This window comes from Somniosus microcephalus, chromosome 5, assembly GCF_052327205.1.
Source record: "Somniosus microcephalus isolate GS21.2 chromosome 5, FLI_Smic_1.0, whole genome shotgun sequence".
NCBI lineage: Eukaryota > Metazoa > Chordata > Chondrichthyes > Squaliformes > Somniosidae > Somniosus > Somniosus microcephalus.
The window spans coordinates 19,247,224-19,264,349 of NC_140991.1; the positions used below are offsets into that span (position 1 = coordinate 19,247,224).

At 46.4% G+C, this 17,126-nt stretch overlaps 1 protein-coding gene across 2 annotated transcripts in view; it reads left to right on the forward strand.

The window, feature by feature from the left end:
* Window positions 1-17,126, forward strand: part of mindy4 (MINDY lysine 48 deubiquitinase 4) — a 277,344-nt gene that overhangs the window by 178,189 nt on the left and 82,029 nt on the right. For both annotated transcript variants that reach the window (XM_085987410.1, XM_085987411.1), the window contains exons 9-13: window positions 1,666-1,757; window positions 2,496-2,597; window positions 5,378-5,441; window positions 6,864-6,929; window positions 10,986-11,053. In XM_085987410.1, coding sequence (XP_085843536.1) covers window positions 1,666-1,757; window positions 2,496-2,597; window positions 5,378-5,441; window positions 6,864-6,929; window positions 10,986-11,053 — 392 coding nt within the window. The remainder of the gene's footprint in view (window positions 1-1,665; window positions 1,758-2,495; window positions 2,598-5,377; window positions 5,442-6,863; window positions 6,930-10,985; window positions 11,054-17,126) is intronic.

Genomic DNA, 17,126 nt, shown 5'->3' on the forward strand with positions numbered 1-17,126 from the left:
CGGGTCCCCGACTCAGGCAGGGACCCATCTCCTCGAGGCAGGAAGTGGATTACAGCCGCTTAACTGCCTGTTAACAGGCAGTTAAGAGGCTTATCCCCCTTCTACCAACACAAGTGCGGGCTTCCCGACGTCGGGGAAACCCCGCCAGGGCCAGCGAGGCGAGCAGTGGGTCTGCGGGGGTCGGAGGGGTCGAAAAGTGCGCTGTAGAGGTGGGTGATGGGTGCAAGTGTGGAGAGGTAAGTGAAAAGTGTTAGAAAAAGTTTCCTTACCGTTGTTTCTTCCTGCAGGCTTCAACCCTTGGGGAAGCGGAGGCTCCTCATCTCCACAGCAGAGATGACAATGGCTGCTGCATTCTCCGATGCAACAGCTATCTGATTTCTGCTCAGGAAAGAGGTTTGGTGAGTCTCGAGTACAAGGACTCACCAAAGAACAGCGATTGTCAGTGTTTGACAGCTTCTCAAAGCTGTCAAACGATGACAATTCATCTGTCTTGACAGATGAAACGTCATACGTTGACGTTCTCTGTAACTGGCTTCCCCTTAATTGGCCTGCTAAGCCCGCAGGTCAATCAAGGGAAAATAGCGTGGGTTGGCCGGACGTCGTTGGGGGCAGGACTGAAACCCGACAAGCAGCAGTCCCGCCTCCAACGTACCCCCATTGATAAAATTCCCCCCTAAGAGCAAGAACATAGTTTCAACAAAAAAAATTGCTGCAAAAGGACCAGGTATATTCAGTGCCGTAGGATGTTTTGGCAGCAATAATTCATCATGGGACTCAGTGGGTTATGATGCCATGCTCATCTGAGCTCCTTGACCCAGGTGTCTGCTTTGAACTTGCTCAAGCATGTCCACTATTACCAGAGCCTGATACTTGGTCCCTGCGGCTATGTTCAAGGCTGAGATCGATAGATTTTTGGATTCTAGGGGAATCGAGGGATATGGGGATCGGGTGGGTAAGTGGAGTTGAGGTCGAAGATCAGCCATGATCTTATTGAATGGCGGAGCAGGCTCGAGGGGCCGGATGACCTGCTCCTAATTCTTATGTTCTTATAATTTGGCTGCCACGTTTCCTACATTGCAACAGTGACTACACTTCAAAAGTAATTGGCTGTGAAGTGCTTTCTGACATCTTGAGGTCATGAAGGGCAAGTTCTTTTTTCCTTCTCTTACCCCTGAATATAAATGTATTTTCCTTTGCATTATATGCATCAGTGTGGTGTTGAAATCAGCTTAACGCTGAAGGCTGTAATATACTGCAACTATCAGACAAGTATGGTGTGACGTTACGCTACTGTAGCACGGTGGCATAGTGGTTAGCACTGTTGCCTCACAGCGCCAGGGACCCGGGTTCGAATCCGGCCTCGGGTGACTGTCTGTGTGGAGTTTGCACATTCTCCCCGTGTTTGCGTGGGTTTTCTCCGGGTGCTCCGGTTTCCTCCCACAGTCCAAAGATGTGCGGGTTAGGTTGTTTGGCTATGATAAATTGACCCTTAGTGTTAGGGGGATTAAATACGTGGGGTTACGGGGATCGGGTGGGATATGTGTCGGTGCAGGCTCGATGGGCCGAAATGGCCTCTATCTGCACTGTGGGGTTTCTGTGATTCTGTGATATCTGTGTATCATCTGATTTACCATCGTAAACAGTTCTGGTCTCTGATCTTTCTAGGGTGGTCCCTGTGGGGTTTTGGCTGCAATCCAGGCCTGTCTCTTACAAAAGCTGATTTTCGAGGATGTAGCCAGCAGCAGCAGTGAGACCATGTAAGTGTGCGTGCATACATTTTAAACAGGAATATTTATAGCTCTAAAGCTCAGATACTACTGGTACACTGGCATTAACACAATCATATAGGTTGTCAAGTAATGCGTCCCAAGTTCCGTTTCTAGAAGGTATTGAAAATTGTCAAATCGAGATCAGATTTAGATGGCACGGTTTCAATTGAAATGTGAGCTCGCCATCATTCAGTACCTGGGTCTATTCCTCCCCCAGCCCCTTCCAAACTTGAAAGATGGCCAACAGCGTAGGCTGTTTAACTGTGAAACCCCACAGGGAGAAATTATTTCGAGCAGAATGCCATTCGGCATTGATAGTGCAGACTACACATGGGGTCTTGAAGACTGAATGAAAGTTTTGTAAGGATCATTTTCAATACCCTTGGCTTTCAGTAAAGTTTTGAAAAAAAAATTGTTTTCCTCCGTGTAGCGTTTCACTCTTAATTGCGCTCCACGTCGCACTTCAACCTGCTCCATTTGTCTCCGGAATTCCCTCCCTACGCCTCTCTTCTCCTTTAAGGCGCTCCTTAAATCCTACCTCTTTGACCAAGCTTTTGGTCACCTGTTCTAATATCTTTATGTGGCTCGGTGTCAATTTTTGTCTGACAACGGCCCTGTGATGCGCCTTGGGACATTTTTAACTACGTTAAAGATGCTATAGAAATGCAAGTTGTTCTTGTTGCTATGGAGTAATTGCCGTTTTTTTTTCTTCCCCCCCCAAAACAGGGAACTGCGGCCGACCAATGCTCAGCGATCGCAGAGTCTCGCATTGGCTATCGCAGACATATTATGGCGTGCTGGGGACAGGAGAAGAGCGGTGGTTGCCCTGTAAGTACACAGCATGGGCAGGGTCGGGAGGGGGAAGAGATTTAAAATGGTACCTGCGCACAGCAGGAGCGAGCGAGGCTGATCGGCCATTCACCTGCTGCTCAGCCGTGGCTCAGTGGGTAGCACTCCAGCTTCTGTGTCAAAAGGTTGTGGGTCTGAGTCCCCCCTCCAGAGTCTTGAGCACAAAATCTAGGCTGACGCTCCCAGTGCAGTGCTGAGGGAGTGCTGCACTGTCCGAGGTGCCGTCTTTCAGATGAGACGTTAAACTGAGGCCCCGTCAAAGTGCTGCCAACTGAGCCATGGCCGAGACCTGAGTAGCAAATTACCATTATTACAGAGGTGTAAAATGAATGGCTGCGCGCACTTTCTGTCACGCTCCCTTAAGCCCCAGGAAAATGACCAAATTTCCAGTACCTGAAGTCTGTAGTGTATATGGATCAAACCTTCCAGTAAAAGAAAAGTGGGATTCAACCTGTGCGACTTAGCTATGTCTCCCTCAGGCTTTCCTTCCTTCATTTCTTGAGGTGAGGTGTGCTATAATCAGTACTTCTACAGGTAGCCCAGACAGTCTGATTGGCAGCATTTTAACTCCTGAGGGTAACCCATTTAAAATAAACTAGTTACCATTAGCAATAAAAATAATACCGATTGGGAAACCGTAGGCTAAGTCATGAGAAGAAGAAAAGAAAAAGGGTTGTAGTCCAATTCACGAGGGGAGGCGATTTAACATAACCCCCCCTGCAACTATGACCCACTGTATTCTTAATCAGTTTAATGTGTTTTAACCTGGCAGGGAGGGAACGGAATTTTAATTTCTTTTGTAGTTCAGGAAAATGTGACCCTATTTTCTTGTGTGATTTCCAATAGTATGTCATCAAGTGTTTCTATATTTTATGCTATCACGGCTTGGCTCAGTTGGTAGCATTCCACCCTCTATGTCAGAGGTTGTGGGTTCAGGCCACACGATACATTAATGAGGCTGGCACTCCAGTGAGTACTGAGAATGTGTCACACTGTCGGAGGGGTTTGACTTTTGGATTGAGAATTAGATCCAGGCTATCTATACCTGTTCAGGTAGACGTTCTAGATCCCTTGACGCTGCTTGAAAGAAGAGAAGGGAGTTCTGCTGGTCTCTTGGTCTCCCTCAACCAACATCACCAAACAAACCCAGCAGAATTGTCCATTTGTGTTGTTGCTATTTGTGGGATGTTACTGGCAATCAATGGTTGCCACATTTGCCTACATGCCAACAACACTCAAAATGTAAAGCACAGACATTTTGATAAAGTGGCGAGATACTACACAAATTCAAGTATTTCATCTCCGGTCTTGTATCTCCTATCTACATACAACATAAGAACAGGCCGTTTAGCCCCTCGAGCCTCTTCCGCCATTCAATGAGATCATGGCTGATCGGTGACCTAACTTCATACACCCGCCTTTGCCCCATATCCCTTAAAACCTTTGAGTAGATTGGGACTATACTCTCTGGAGTTTAGGAGAATGAGAGGTGATCTCATTGAAATATATAAGATTCTGAAGGGGATTGACAGGGTAGATGCTGAGTGGTTGTTTCCCCTGGCTGGAGTGTCTAGAACTAGGGGGCATAGCCACAGGATAAGGGGCCAGCCATTTAAGACCGAGATGAGGAGGAATTTCTTCACTGAGGGTTGTAAATCTTTGGAATTCTCTACCCCAAAGGTCTGTGGATACTGAGTCATTGAGAATATTCAAGGCTGAGATAGATAGATTTTTGGACTCTAGGGGAATCGAGGGATATGGGAATCAGGCGGGAAAGTGGAGTTGATGTAGAAGATCAATGATCTTATTGAATGGCGGAGCAGGCTCGAGGGGCCATATGGCCTACTCCTGCTCCTAATTCTTATGTTCTTGTGTTCTTATTAACAAAAATCTATCAATCTCACCTTTAAAATTAACAATTGACCTAGCATTAATTGCTGTTTGCGGAAGAGTTTTCCAAACTTCTACCAGAATTTACATGAAGTGTTTCCTTACTTCACTCCTGAAAGGCCTGGCTCTAATTTTTGGACTAGGCCCCCCTAGTCCTAGATTCCCCAACCAGCAGATGTAGTTTCTCTCCATCCACACAATAAGTTCCCCTTAATATCTTGAAAACTTCGATTAAATCGCCCCTTAACTGTCTAAATTAGAAGGCCTGTAGTTGCTGGGTTTATCTTTACACCCTTTCTTGAACAAGAGTGTAACATTTGCAATTCTCCAGTCCTCTGGCACCACCCCTGTATCTAAGGAGGATTGGAAGATTATGGCCAGTACCTGCACGATTTCCCCCTTGACCTCCCTCAGCATCCTAGGATGGATGCATCCCATCCGGTGACTTATCAACTTTAAGTACAGCCAGCCTTTCTAGTACCTCCGGTCTATCAATTTTTATCTCATCCAGTATCTCCACTACCTCCTCTTTCACTATTTTGTCCATGTTTGCCTAGGGTAGCAATGTACATAACAAACTTTACCTTGAGGATTATGTTGAACAACCAACGTGGCAAAACCTTGTTCTCATTGCTGCAGTGATTTGTCTGCACATATGCAATAGGACGAAAAGCATTGCAATTTGCGGAATGCTGGTTGCACGGTCATCCTTCAGACGAGACATACATTGACCCACGATTCCAAGCAGTACAATTACTGGCCCCCAAAATCTGCGGGGGTATGGGCGGAGCCCAGCAGCAAATGGAGGACAGCCCACTCACTGTGCATTGCAGCCCCGCTTGTCTTACAAGTGTAACTTGTTGTTCCAGGTCAACAGGAAGACAGCAGTTTATCCTAGCAGGAAAATATAAAGCTGATGGGACAATAGAAACGGTACGTTTTCCCCCCTTCGGAGATAATTTTTTTTTAATGCAGCGAGTTATGATCTGGAATGCACTGTCTGAAAGGGTGGTGGAACAGATTCAATAGCAACTTTCAAAAGGGATTTGGACAAATAAAAAGAAAGACTTGCATTGATATAGCACCTTTCACAAACTCAGGATATCCCAAAGCGCTTTACAGCCAATTAGTTACTTTTGAAGTGTATTCACTGTTAGAATGTAGGAAACGCGGTAGCCAATTTGCACACGGCAAGGGCCCACAAACAGCAATGTGATAATGACCAAATAATCTCTTTGTGATATTGGTTGAGGGATAAATATTGGCTATTATACCAGCGAGAGCTTCCCTGCTTTTCTTCGAAATAGTGCCATGGGATCTTTTACATTCACCTGAGAGCGCAGTCGGAACCTCGGTTTGAAGTCTCGTCCAAAAGACGGCACCTCCGACAGTGCAGCACTCCCTCAGCACTGCACTGGAGTGTCAGCCCAGATTTTGTGTTCCAGTCTCCAGAGGGGGACTTGAACCCACAACCTTCTGACTCCGGTGAGAGTACTACCCACTGAGCCACTACTTGAATCAGAGAACATTGGGAAAGAGCAGGGGAGAGCGCCTAATTGGATAGCTCTTTCAAATGGCCTCCTTCTGTGCTGTATCACTCTATTGTTGAGAGGAACGTGTTTGTTTAACCAGTTGAAGTCTGTGTAGTTCTCCCTGTACACTGCAGCATTTGAGCGTGAGAGCTCCTGCTCCCAGATCTGTGCTAAGCCCTGGACATTGCTACTGGGAGTGAAATGAAAATGGCCAAGGGTGCCTTGCGCACTGATTTTTAAAAAATTACATTTCAGTATCACTGGAGCTATCTGCATTTTTTGTGGCAAGCAAACACTGTGCTCTACATTCAACATGCAGGAACAGGAGTGCTAACCAAAGTATGCAGCACCAAACAAGGCCTCAGCCTTGGCTCATTGGGTAGCCATCTCGCCTCTTCAGTCAGATGGTCGTGGGTTCAAGTCCTGCTCCAGAGACGTGAGCGCATACACTCTTAAGCTGACGCTCCAGTGCAGTACTGAGGGACTGATGCACTGTCGGAGGTACTGTCTTTTGGATGAGACATGAAACCGAGGCTCCGTCTGCCCCCTCAAGCGGACTTTGCTGGCGTTGAAGCACTTTGGGACATCCTCAGTCCATGAAAGGCACTATAGAAATGCAAGTTCTTTGTGCGTAGATTGGTACAAAACACCAGCAGTTCCAACAGCATCTTTGAGACTAAACAATTTCTCTTATTAGAATCTGGTGGCGTGCAATATTATATTTAATCACAGAAGGAGCATGAGACTGATGAGAACTACTGTATTGTGGAAGGCTTATCAACTTGTTTTTTGAAGTAATAAGTGACATGCAATTCCCTTTCAGATTATACTGAACACGCTGACGAACTTCAAAGATCTGACAACTTTTCTTCAACAAAATGTTGGCCAGGTTTGAACTACTCCCTTCTTGTATTTTGTTGTATTCAGCGCTTACATTAAACAAAATAAAAGCGAAAAAATTGCTGGAAATGCACAACAGACACGTCGGCATCTGCTAAGAGAAAAGCTGGTTTCAAGTTAAGGGTGGGGACCTTCATCAAAACTGTAAGCGGAGCTTGAAACATGAATAAACTTGAGCTCATCCAGAACTCTGCTACACGTATCCTGACCTGTACCAAGTCCCGCTCGCCCATCACCCCTGTGCTCGCTGACCTACATTGGCTCCTGATCCAGCAACGTGTCAATTTAAAAATTCTCATCTCCCATGTCCAAATCCCTCCATGGCCTCACCCCTCCCTATCTCTCTAACCTCCACCAGCCCTTCAACCTTCTGAGAATTCCGCCTCCTCCAACTCTGAACTCTTGTGCATCCCCCTTCCCTTTTGCCCCACGGGGGAACCAAGGGATAGGGGCATAGTGCGGGAAGGTGGAGTGAAGATCGAAGATCAGCCGTGATCATTGAATGGCTCAAAGGGCCTACTGGCGCTCCTATTTCTTGTGTTCTTAACAGATGGCTGAAAACACGGCCGTCAAGGCCCTAAGCTCTGGAATTCCCTCGCCAATCCTCTTCGCCTCTCCAACTCTCTCTCCTTTAAGACGCTCCTTAAAAACTCAATATCGAGTTCAACAATTTCAGACCATAACCTCGGCCCCTATTACATTTTTATATATTTTTTTATCCACACCTTTGGTTTGTGCCTTTTCCCTTTTTTTCTCTCTCCCACATGGCAGCTGTCTCTCATTCTGCCAGCGCATTTCACACTTCATCTAGAGCCATCTTTTGTCTCTTTATTACCATCTCGTCTCGCCTTGAATACCTCCAAATGTCTCTTCGCTTCCCTTTTGTTCTTTCATCCCCATTTCCCAGCCCCCAAACTGGCCTTTTAATCTGTTTCATTTCCTGCCTTTTTTCTCAGTTCTGATGAAGGGTTTCAACCGGAAACGTTAACTCTGTTTTTCTCTCCACGGATGCTGCCTGGCCTGCTGAGTTTTTTCCAGCGTTTTCTGTTGTTATTTCGGATTTCCAGCATCCGCAGTATTTTGCTCTCGCTCCTTAAAACCTGCCTCTGCGACCAAGCTTTTGGTCGCTGATCCTAATGTCTTTTTCTTTGTCTCCTGTGTTGATTTTTGTCTGATTGCCCTCCTGTAAAAGCGCCTTGGGACGTTTTACGCTGAAGGCGCTACATAAATGCAAGTTGTTAACTTTTCGTTTCTTGGACAGTCACCGACTTGCTGTGCATTTTTCCGCATTACCTGTGTTTGTTTCCGATTTCCAGCAGTTGCAGTTTTTTTCTGTCTTTTAGTGCGAGTATGGTGGTGCGGGTGGGAGAAGGAGGAATTGGTAAGCAGCATTTGTAGAGTGCGTCACGCAGCGATCAGAGAAGCGTGTGGGTATTTGCTGGAAGAAGCTCCTGTTCCCCCACACAGCTTGGACCGTCTTAGTCGGTGTGATCGCCTCGTTACCCAGTGTCATGTTTGGAGTAAATAGTGAAAGAGCCAAGTTTTTAGTGCTGATGTGTGTGTCATCTATTGTGGAGCACAGAGACCACTGTGTGTCTGTTCTTGCTGTTGCTGTTATCAAAATTAGGCTCGATTTTATGCTACTTGCATGCTTAAATTACCCAATTACCTGTTCTTATTAGAAGTGTTCACAAGGACTTACTGCAGCAAAGATTTTCCACTTCAAGGTGCATAGAACCAGAGAAGCCTACAGCACAGAAGGCGGCCAATCGGCCCAGCAATCCAAAAACCAATTCCCACTGCCCCGCCCTTTACCCATACCGCTGCATCTTTCTCTGCTTCAAATATTTATCTAACTTTTCCATTAAAAAAAAATGCAAAGTTTCTTCCTCTGGTAACATATTCCGTGCTCCAACAACTCCCTGCATGAAGAAACTGCTCCTAACCCCTCTCCTCTGTCTTTGCGATCATTTTAAATTGCTGATTTCTCGGCATTGACTACCCAGGTAGGGGAAATTGTCTCTATCTGCTCACCTTATCAGAATTTTTAAAACCTCCATTAAATCTCCTCGTGGTCTTCTCTGCTCCAGGGAACAGTCTAAGTACAATTACATGGAATTTACAGCATAGAAACAGGCCATTCGGCCCAACTGGTCCGTGCTAGTGTTTATGCTCCACACGAGTCTCCTCTCGCCCCTCTTCATCGCGCCCTATCAACACAACCTATTCCTTTCTCCCTCGTGTACTTCGCTAACTTACCCTTAAATAAATCTATGCTGTTCACCATAAAGATTTCAAGTCTCCCTTCGCAACTATAGTTTTCCCATCCCTGGCATCATCTTGGTGTATCTATACTGTACATTCTCTGTCTTGGATGTACTTTAAATAATGGGGTGCCCAACACTGCACACAATACTCTTAATTATGCGGGTAGAAGCCTCACTTCAGAGACTTGAGCACATGATGTCGGCTGACAATTATGTGCAGTACTGAGGGAGCGCAGCACTGTTGGAGGTGCCGTCTTTTGGATGAGATGTTAAACTGAGGCCCCGTCTGCTCTCGGGTGGATGTAAAAGATCCCATGTTCTGAAGAAGGGCAGGGGAGTTCTCCCCAGTGTCATGGCCAATATTTATCCCTCAACCAACATCACTTTAAAAAAAATTAAAAAAAACCCAGATAGTCCAGTCATTATCACATTGCTGTTCGTGGGAGCTTGATGTGTGCAAGTTAGTTGCCGCGTTTCCTGCATTACAACAGTGACTACACTTCAAAAGTACTTCATTGGCTGTAAAACGCTTTTGGACGTCCTGAGGTTGTGCAAGGTGCTATAGGAATGCAAGTTATCTCAGCACAGACAGATAATTGAAAGTGAATCTCCGCACTATACTGGGCGGTGCATTAACCCACTGAGCTACTGGAGAAGTACTATTGGGGGGTGATGGTGTGTGTCAGGAAGATAGGGGCAATGCACTCGCATGTAAGGTGAATTGTGTTGCTCACCATGCCACTTATCAAGAACTGCTGGTACCTGCTGTCCACCTTGTGAGGGCTCAAATTAAAGAGCTGCTTAGAATTTTACAGCACAAACTGGCCATTCGGCCCAACACGTTTACGCTCGGCACGAGCCTCCTCCCACCCTACTTCATCTCGCCCTATCTATTCCTTTCTCCCTCATGCACTTATCTAACTTGCCCTTCAACACATCAATGATGCATAAATCCGTGCTGGCCAGTTGTTTAACGAACAGATCATGACTATTCTGCCGAGCAACTAGCAACGATAAACCTGCATACCGATGATCCAACGTGTCGGGTTGACCTAGCTGGATGAGGTGCAGGAAGCAGCTCACGTAAAGCTGCTTAAACCCCAGCGGTAGCCTTTGGGAATCCCCAAGCCCGGGCCTTGCCAACTGACGCTCTCTGGGACTACGGTAAGTGGGTTGTGCCTCCGCGGCGAGGGAGTGGGAAAGCAGAAACCCGACAGATGGGTGTAGGTTTCTCCGTAGCTTTTCCTTTTGGAAATGCATGCGTCAAGACACCCAGTCGACTAAAACAAAATACCGCACACGAGCACAAGAATGTACAGGGACCAGAAGAGACCTTGTGGTCCATGTTGGCTGGTCCAGCGGTCACAAAAAATTACCGCAACGTCCCTCGAGCTCCTCCATGGCTTTCTATGTGAACAACATGTCCAGTAGCCTCTTTAATTTGTCCGCCTCTGTTGACTCTAAAAGGATTTTATTGTCATTACGCTGGAATGCACTGCCTGAAAGGGCCGTGGGAGCAGATTTAATAATAACTTTCAAAAGGGAATTGGATACCTACTTGAAGAGGAAACATTTTCAGGGCTATGGGGAAAGGCAAGGGGAGTGGGGGCTAACTGGAATTCAAAGAGCTGGCACAGGAACGACAGGCCGAATGGCCTCCTCCTATGGTATCATTCTATGAATTCTATAGGTCTTTTATCAGAACATCAGTCTGATTTTTGCATAGTTTTAGAAGCAAAGGATGAATTTTGTGTGTTTTTTTTCAATCTGTGTTCTAGTTTGAGATTGGACCGTTTGGCTGCATTCTACTGACGTTGTCTGCCATTTTATCCAGATCCATTGACTTGTAAGTACCCTGTTTAAGACTTCTGTGTTTGTTATCGTGAGACTCATTGTGAAAACTCAAGGATTGGTTATTTTGCTGATCTGGGATGGGGTTGGGGAGGCAGGGTGAATGACCTGGGAAAAATACCAGTAACCGAGGAACCAGTGGAAGAATTTTGCCGCGCTCAATTTCAACCATTCAACGCCATGACTCTCAGACTAACCCTAGTGGTGGTAACTACAGCCGGATGACCTGTACTGAGGAAGATTTCCTCTGCTCACCATTAGTAGCAAAGCCATAATGTGTTCTCCATTCACACGCTTAGGATTTCACTGACTAGCAAACAGGAGGTCATCTCTTCACCTCCACCCAATCTGTTTTTTTGTTGGGAGGTGGTGGGGGCTGGTGGATTAGATGATTTTACCTTTTGGAAATGTTTCCTCCCTTTTGAAACATGAAATTTGAGATGATATGCACCTTGCTAGCTTTGCTTTACTACAGTTAAGGTTAGGACCTTTTCCACCTCACGGTTCAATCCTCATGTGAGAGATTTATTCTGTGGTTTCAAAGGGAATTGCCCATTATGCTGCTTGAAAATTTTCACAAATCAAATGAAGCATTTTGGAAGGAAAAGTGATGAGAGGCAATATAAACTAAATGGTACAATGTTAAAGGAGGTGCAGGAAGATAGGGACCTGGGGTTTTACAGACACATGGGATGCTGAGTCATTGAGAATAGTCTAGGCCGAGATGGATAGATTTTTGGACTCTAGGGAAATCAAAGGATATGGGGATGGGGTGGGAAAGTGGAGTTGCGGTCGAAGATCAGCCATGATCTTTTTAAAGGCGGAGCAGGCTCGAGGGGCTGTATGGCCTCTCCTGCTCCTAATTCTTATGTTCTTTGCAGTTGGCAGGACAAGTTGATAAAACTGTTAAAAAAGCATACTGGGTCCTTAACTTTGTAAATACAGACATAGGCCTCGATTTTAACTGACCCGTGGAGTTGGGATTGGAGGCGTGCGGGGGATTAAAGTCCCGAATTCGGGGGTCCCGACACCATCCCGCCCCAAACCCGCCTCCATGTAAGTTTCAAAGGAGGCGGGTACCCGCCCCGCACTGGGACCCGCCTACCCGAGGCAGGAAGGGATTAGTGACAAATAATTGCCTGTTAACGGGCAGTTTTTAGCCTAATCCCTATTTTAAAGCTTGAACTGTGGGATTCCCAATGGCTCCAAACCATGCCAAGTTAGAGGAGTCGGGCCGTCGGGTTGAAGGACTTGGAGGGGTCGAGATGTCGGTGTTCAGGTGAGTGATGGGTGCATGAGTGCAAAGGTAAGTGTGTTTGGTGTGTCTAAAGTGTGTAAAGAAGTTTAAATTACCTGTACTTACCTTTACAGCCTTCCTTCCTCTAGGTTTCAGGAGTCCATCATCTAACCGGCACAGAAAGCGGAATGGCTGCGATCTGTCAAAAGTGACAGCCTTCAGCTTTCTGTGCCGGTGAGATTTCTAACTGAGTCTGTGGAGGACTCAGGTTAGAAGTAAGACTGTCAGTGTTTGACAGCTTCAAACAGCTGTGAAACGCTGATATTTCATCTGTCAAAACGTCTTGACAGATGAAATTTCAGTCTGTGACGTCACCTGTTGCCGGGTGGCCCTTAATTGGCCTGCTGAGCCTGCTAGGCGGGCTCAACAAGGTCGATCAAGTTAAAATCGCGTGGATTGGCCGCATCTCGATGGAGGCGGGTCTACAACCCCGAAAGCTGTAGTCCCGCCTCCTTCCCGACTTCTGGATGAGCAGAAATTTTCTCCAATTAAATATTGGGAAGACCAAAGCCATTGTTTTCGGTCCCTGCCACAAACTCTGTTCCTTAGCCACTGACGCCATCCCTCTCCCTAGCATCTGTCTGAGGCTGAACCACACTGTTCACAACCTTGGTGTCATATTTGACCCGAAATGAGCTTCCGACTACATCTGCGGTATAACTAAGACCGCCTATTGCTAACATCGTAACATCGCCTGTCTCCGCCATTGCCTCAGCTCATCCGCTGCTGAAACCCTCATCCATGCCTTTGTTACCTCTAGACTTCACTATTCCAACACACTCCTGGCTGGCCTCCCACATTCCACCCTACGTAAACTTGAGGTCATCCAAAACTCGGCTGCCCGTGTCCTAACTCGCACCAAGTCCCGTTCGCCCATCACCCCTGTGCACACTGACCTACATTGGCTCCCGGTTAAGCAACGCCTCGATTTCAAAATTCTCATCCTTGTTTTCAAATCCCTCCATGGCCTCGCCCCTCCCTATCTCTAATCTCCTCCAGCCCACAACCCCCCGAGATATCTGCGCTCCTCTAATTCTGCCTTCTTGAGCATCCCTGATTATAATCGCTCCACCATTGGTTCTGTTGCCTGTGCCCTAAGCTCTGGAATTCCCTCCCTAAACCTCTCCACCTCTACTTATCTTTCCTCCTTTAAGACGCTCCTTAAAACCTACCTCTTTGACCAAGCTTTTGGGCATCTGCCCTAATTTCTCCTTATGTGGCTCAGTGTCATTTTTTTCCCTGTCTTATAATACTCCTGTGCAGCAATGGGACATTTTACTACGTTAAAGGCGCCATATAAATACTAGTTGTTGTTGTTGAGTTGTTTCCATTTGCAGGAGGATTACTAACCAGAGGACACAGACTTAAAATAATTGGCCAAAAAGCCTGGGGGAGATCAGGAGAGAGGTTTTTTTTTCACTCTGCAAGTTTTTGTGATCCTGGAATGCGCTGCCTGAAAGGCCGGTGGAAGCAGATTCAACAGTAACTTTCCAAAGGGACTTGGATATATACTTAAAAAGGAAAAATGTGCAGGGCTATGGTGAAAGAGCAGGGGAGTGGGACTAATTGGATAGCTCTTTCAGAGAGCCGGCACAGGCACGATGGGCCAAATGGCCTCCTCCTGTACTGTAAGATTCTGTAACACACTAACACTACAAGCAGTTCGAACAGTCATTCAACAATCTATGGTTCCAAGTACCTAATATTTTAGTGTATTACTTATTAAAAATGATCTCCTTTTAATACTTAGACTGCTGCCAGATCCAGAAGAAAGCCAGATTTGTAAGTCTTGCGTTCATACACTGTGGCAGGAGGCCATTCAGCTCATCGCACCTGCACTGGCTCTCTGAAAGAGCCATCCACTTAGTTCCATTTGCCTGTCCTTTCCTCAAACTCTTCTCATTTTTAATTTTCACGTGTTCCTCCACTTCTATATTAAAAGCTTTGGATTCTGCATCCACCACTGTTTCTACAAAAGCACCCCAGTCCTAAGTACCCTCTGCACCACAAAAGTTCTCCTAACTCCCCTCTGTTCTTATGATAGTAAATTTATGACCACTAGGTATCACTGTACCATCCTGAAAAGTTTATTACCCCTATTTACCTTATCGAACCCACTCATAATGTTGAACCCCTTTATCAGTTCTCCCCTTAACCTTCTCTGTTGTCTCAAAGCGCCTTGTGTACAATGAAGTATTTTGAAGTGTTCGCAGTTGTTACGTAAGCAACCCCATCAGCCACTTTTCATCCTATTAAGTCCCGCAAACACATGTAAGATGAGTGACTAGTCAGTCTGTTTCTGGTGGATAATGTTTTAATTCAAACAACAACATCTTGCATTTATACAGTGCCTTTAATGTAGTAAAACTCCCAAAGCGCTTCACAGGAGCGTAATCAACAAAATTTGACACCGAGCTACCTAGAGATATTTAGATAGGTGAACAAAAGATTGGTCAAAGTGGTAGCGTTTAAGGAGCTTCTTAAAGGAGGAGAGAGAGAGGCAAAGAGGTTTAATTCCAGAGCTTGGGACCTTGGCAGCTGAAGGCACGGCCGCCAATGGTGGAGCGATGAAAATCGGGGATGCACAAGAGGCCAGGATTGGAGGAGTGCAGAGATCTCTGAGGTATGTAGGGCTGGACGAGGTTAGAGGGCTCTTGGAGGGTTATCGGGCTGGAGGAGGTTACAGAGAGCTCGGAGGGGTATAGGGCTAGAGGAGGTTACAGGAATCTCGGAGGGTTGGAGGAGGTTACAGAGAGCTCGGAGGGGTATAGGGCTAGAGGAAGTTACAGGAATCTCGGAGGGTTGTAGGGCTGGAGGAGGTTACAGAGATCTCGGAGGGCTGGAGGAGGTTACAGCGATCTCGGAGGGTTGAAGTTTTGGAGGAGGTTTCAGAGACCTCGGAGGTGTGTATGGTTGGAGGAGGTTACAGAGATAAATAATTTTTTAACGGGGAACGTAAAATTACAATTATGTTTTGTGTACCGACTGGATGGAGAGAACAGGAAGAGGCATTTTTACAGGTTTGGGTAACATGAAGTCTTAATAAAAATCTTGTGTGGAAAGGTTGTATTGAGACCAAGAAGAAATGTTGTTCTGGTACTGTTCTGCATTTAACCTCCCTTGTACCACTACAGCTTATTTCTAACTTTATCTGATGACCTTCCTGGCACTGACATTAACTAACTGTAGCTCTAAATTCCTCTGTGGAATCCTTTTAAGGTTAGTGAGAGCAAGAAGAGTTGTGCTAATCTGTCCTGAGCTGGGCAATGAGGTGCCTTGGAATCCTTGTAAGTTATGTTGTTTGTTATACTGCTGACCTTGTTAGATATTAAGGCATTGCCAATATTGCATCAGATAAATCTTTCTGATCAATCACAAACTGAAAGATATCCCTTGAGTCGAACCTCCAGTGTCCTGCACTGAAGTTGTAGCTTACATTTGTTTTGTTACTATGGTTGAATCTACTAAGAGCGGAGGGTACTCCTATTCTGCCCTTTCTTTGGCAGTGCCAAAGACTGTAACCGGTTTCTGCGGTGGCCAATTTCCTATAGGCCCTGCCGCAATCACCAATTATTGTAAGTGGTTTCGCCCCGCCCATAGCGAGCATGCAAGCCCCCTTACCAGAAGTTCTGGACGATGGGGATTACTGAGGACAGATTTGAACACGGACAGCGTTTTCGGGCTCACCAGTACAGTGTTTATTAAGGTTGACAAAACCACTCCACTCGCATACAGTACGAGCGGTGTGAACACAACAGTGCAGTTTAAAACAGTACAACCCTGACTTGTCCAACAAACCCCTGCCGTGCTGACTTACCACGGCCTAAAAACACCCTCCCGTGAACTAAACTATCACAGGACCCTTCCAACGCTAAACTCCCTCTGGTTTGGTGGGAACATACAGGCACCCCCTCACACAGCTAAGTGATCTTGTGGGTGTGCAGGCTTGGCAATGCTCACCTAGATTGCCCTTGATCTTGCTTGCAGCTTCCTCCCGTACATCTCGGCTACCTGGTTCCGTGCCGGCCTTGCGGCATGCGAGTTCCAGCCTGAGTCGAAGTCCGTCTCAGTTGGAAGAGCAAGGCTCAGCTCCTCTTGACGTTCTGTTGTGGGGAGGGCAGGAGAGAGAGCGAGAGCTATCCAAAACAGCTCTCTGATATACCCCCCAATACACAGACCGCTGTCTGTGGTTTTAATGGACACATGGCCTCAGGAAAATGGTTTCCAGGCCTCCTCCCAGGTTTGGATGGTTTAGATCTCGTTTTGATCTCCCAGCCGATTTAACTTAACGAGCTCATCTTCTTCAGAAACAGTGAGCCGCCAGCCTCGTTATTCATGACTTGGGAGTGGGCCTCTCGGGTCATTGTTCCCAAGGACAGTCCGTTACCATTCGAATGCAACCTGGTTACGTCAGCCACCTTCAGCTTGAGTGTTTTTCCACAGTTCCACCCCCCCCCCCCCCCCCCCCGAAACAGCCTGTCCAGTTTTTAATAAGGGTATATGTTCATAATCTGAAAATCCATGGAGTCTGCGCCGACTGTTACAGGACTTCTGTAATTAACAGCAATGCATCAACACACCGGGGTCGAAGCCATCTTTTTGCTGTCCGTGCTCAAGTGTTTCCATATGTTCTTGGGCTTGCCAACCTCCACCTGAGGAGGTACCCGCTCTTAAATAAATTTGGAGGAAGGCTAACTTTCGGCTCAGCTGGTTTGTGAGTCGTGCCTCTTTTGACCAAATTCATGGCTAAAGGGATGAAGGCACAAACCTC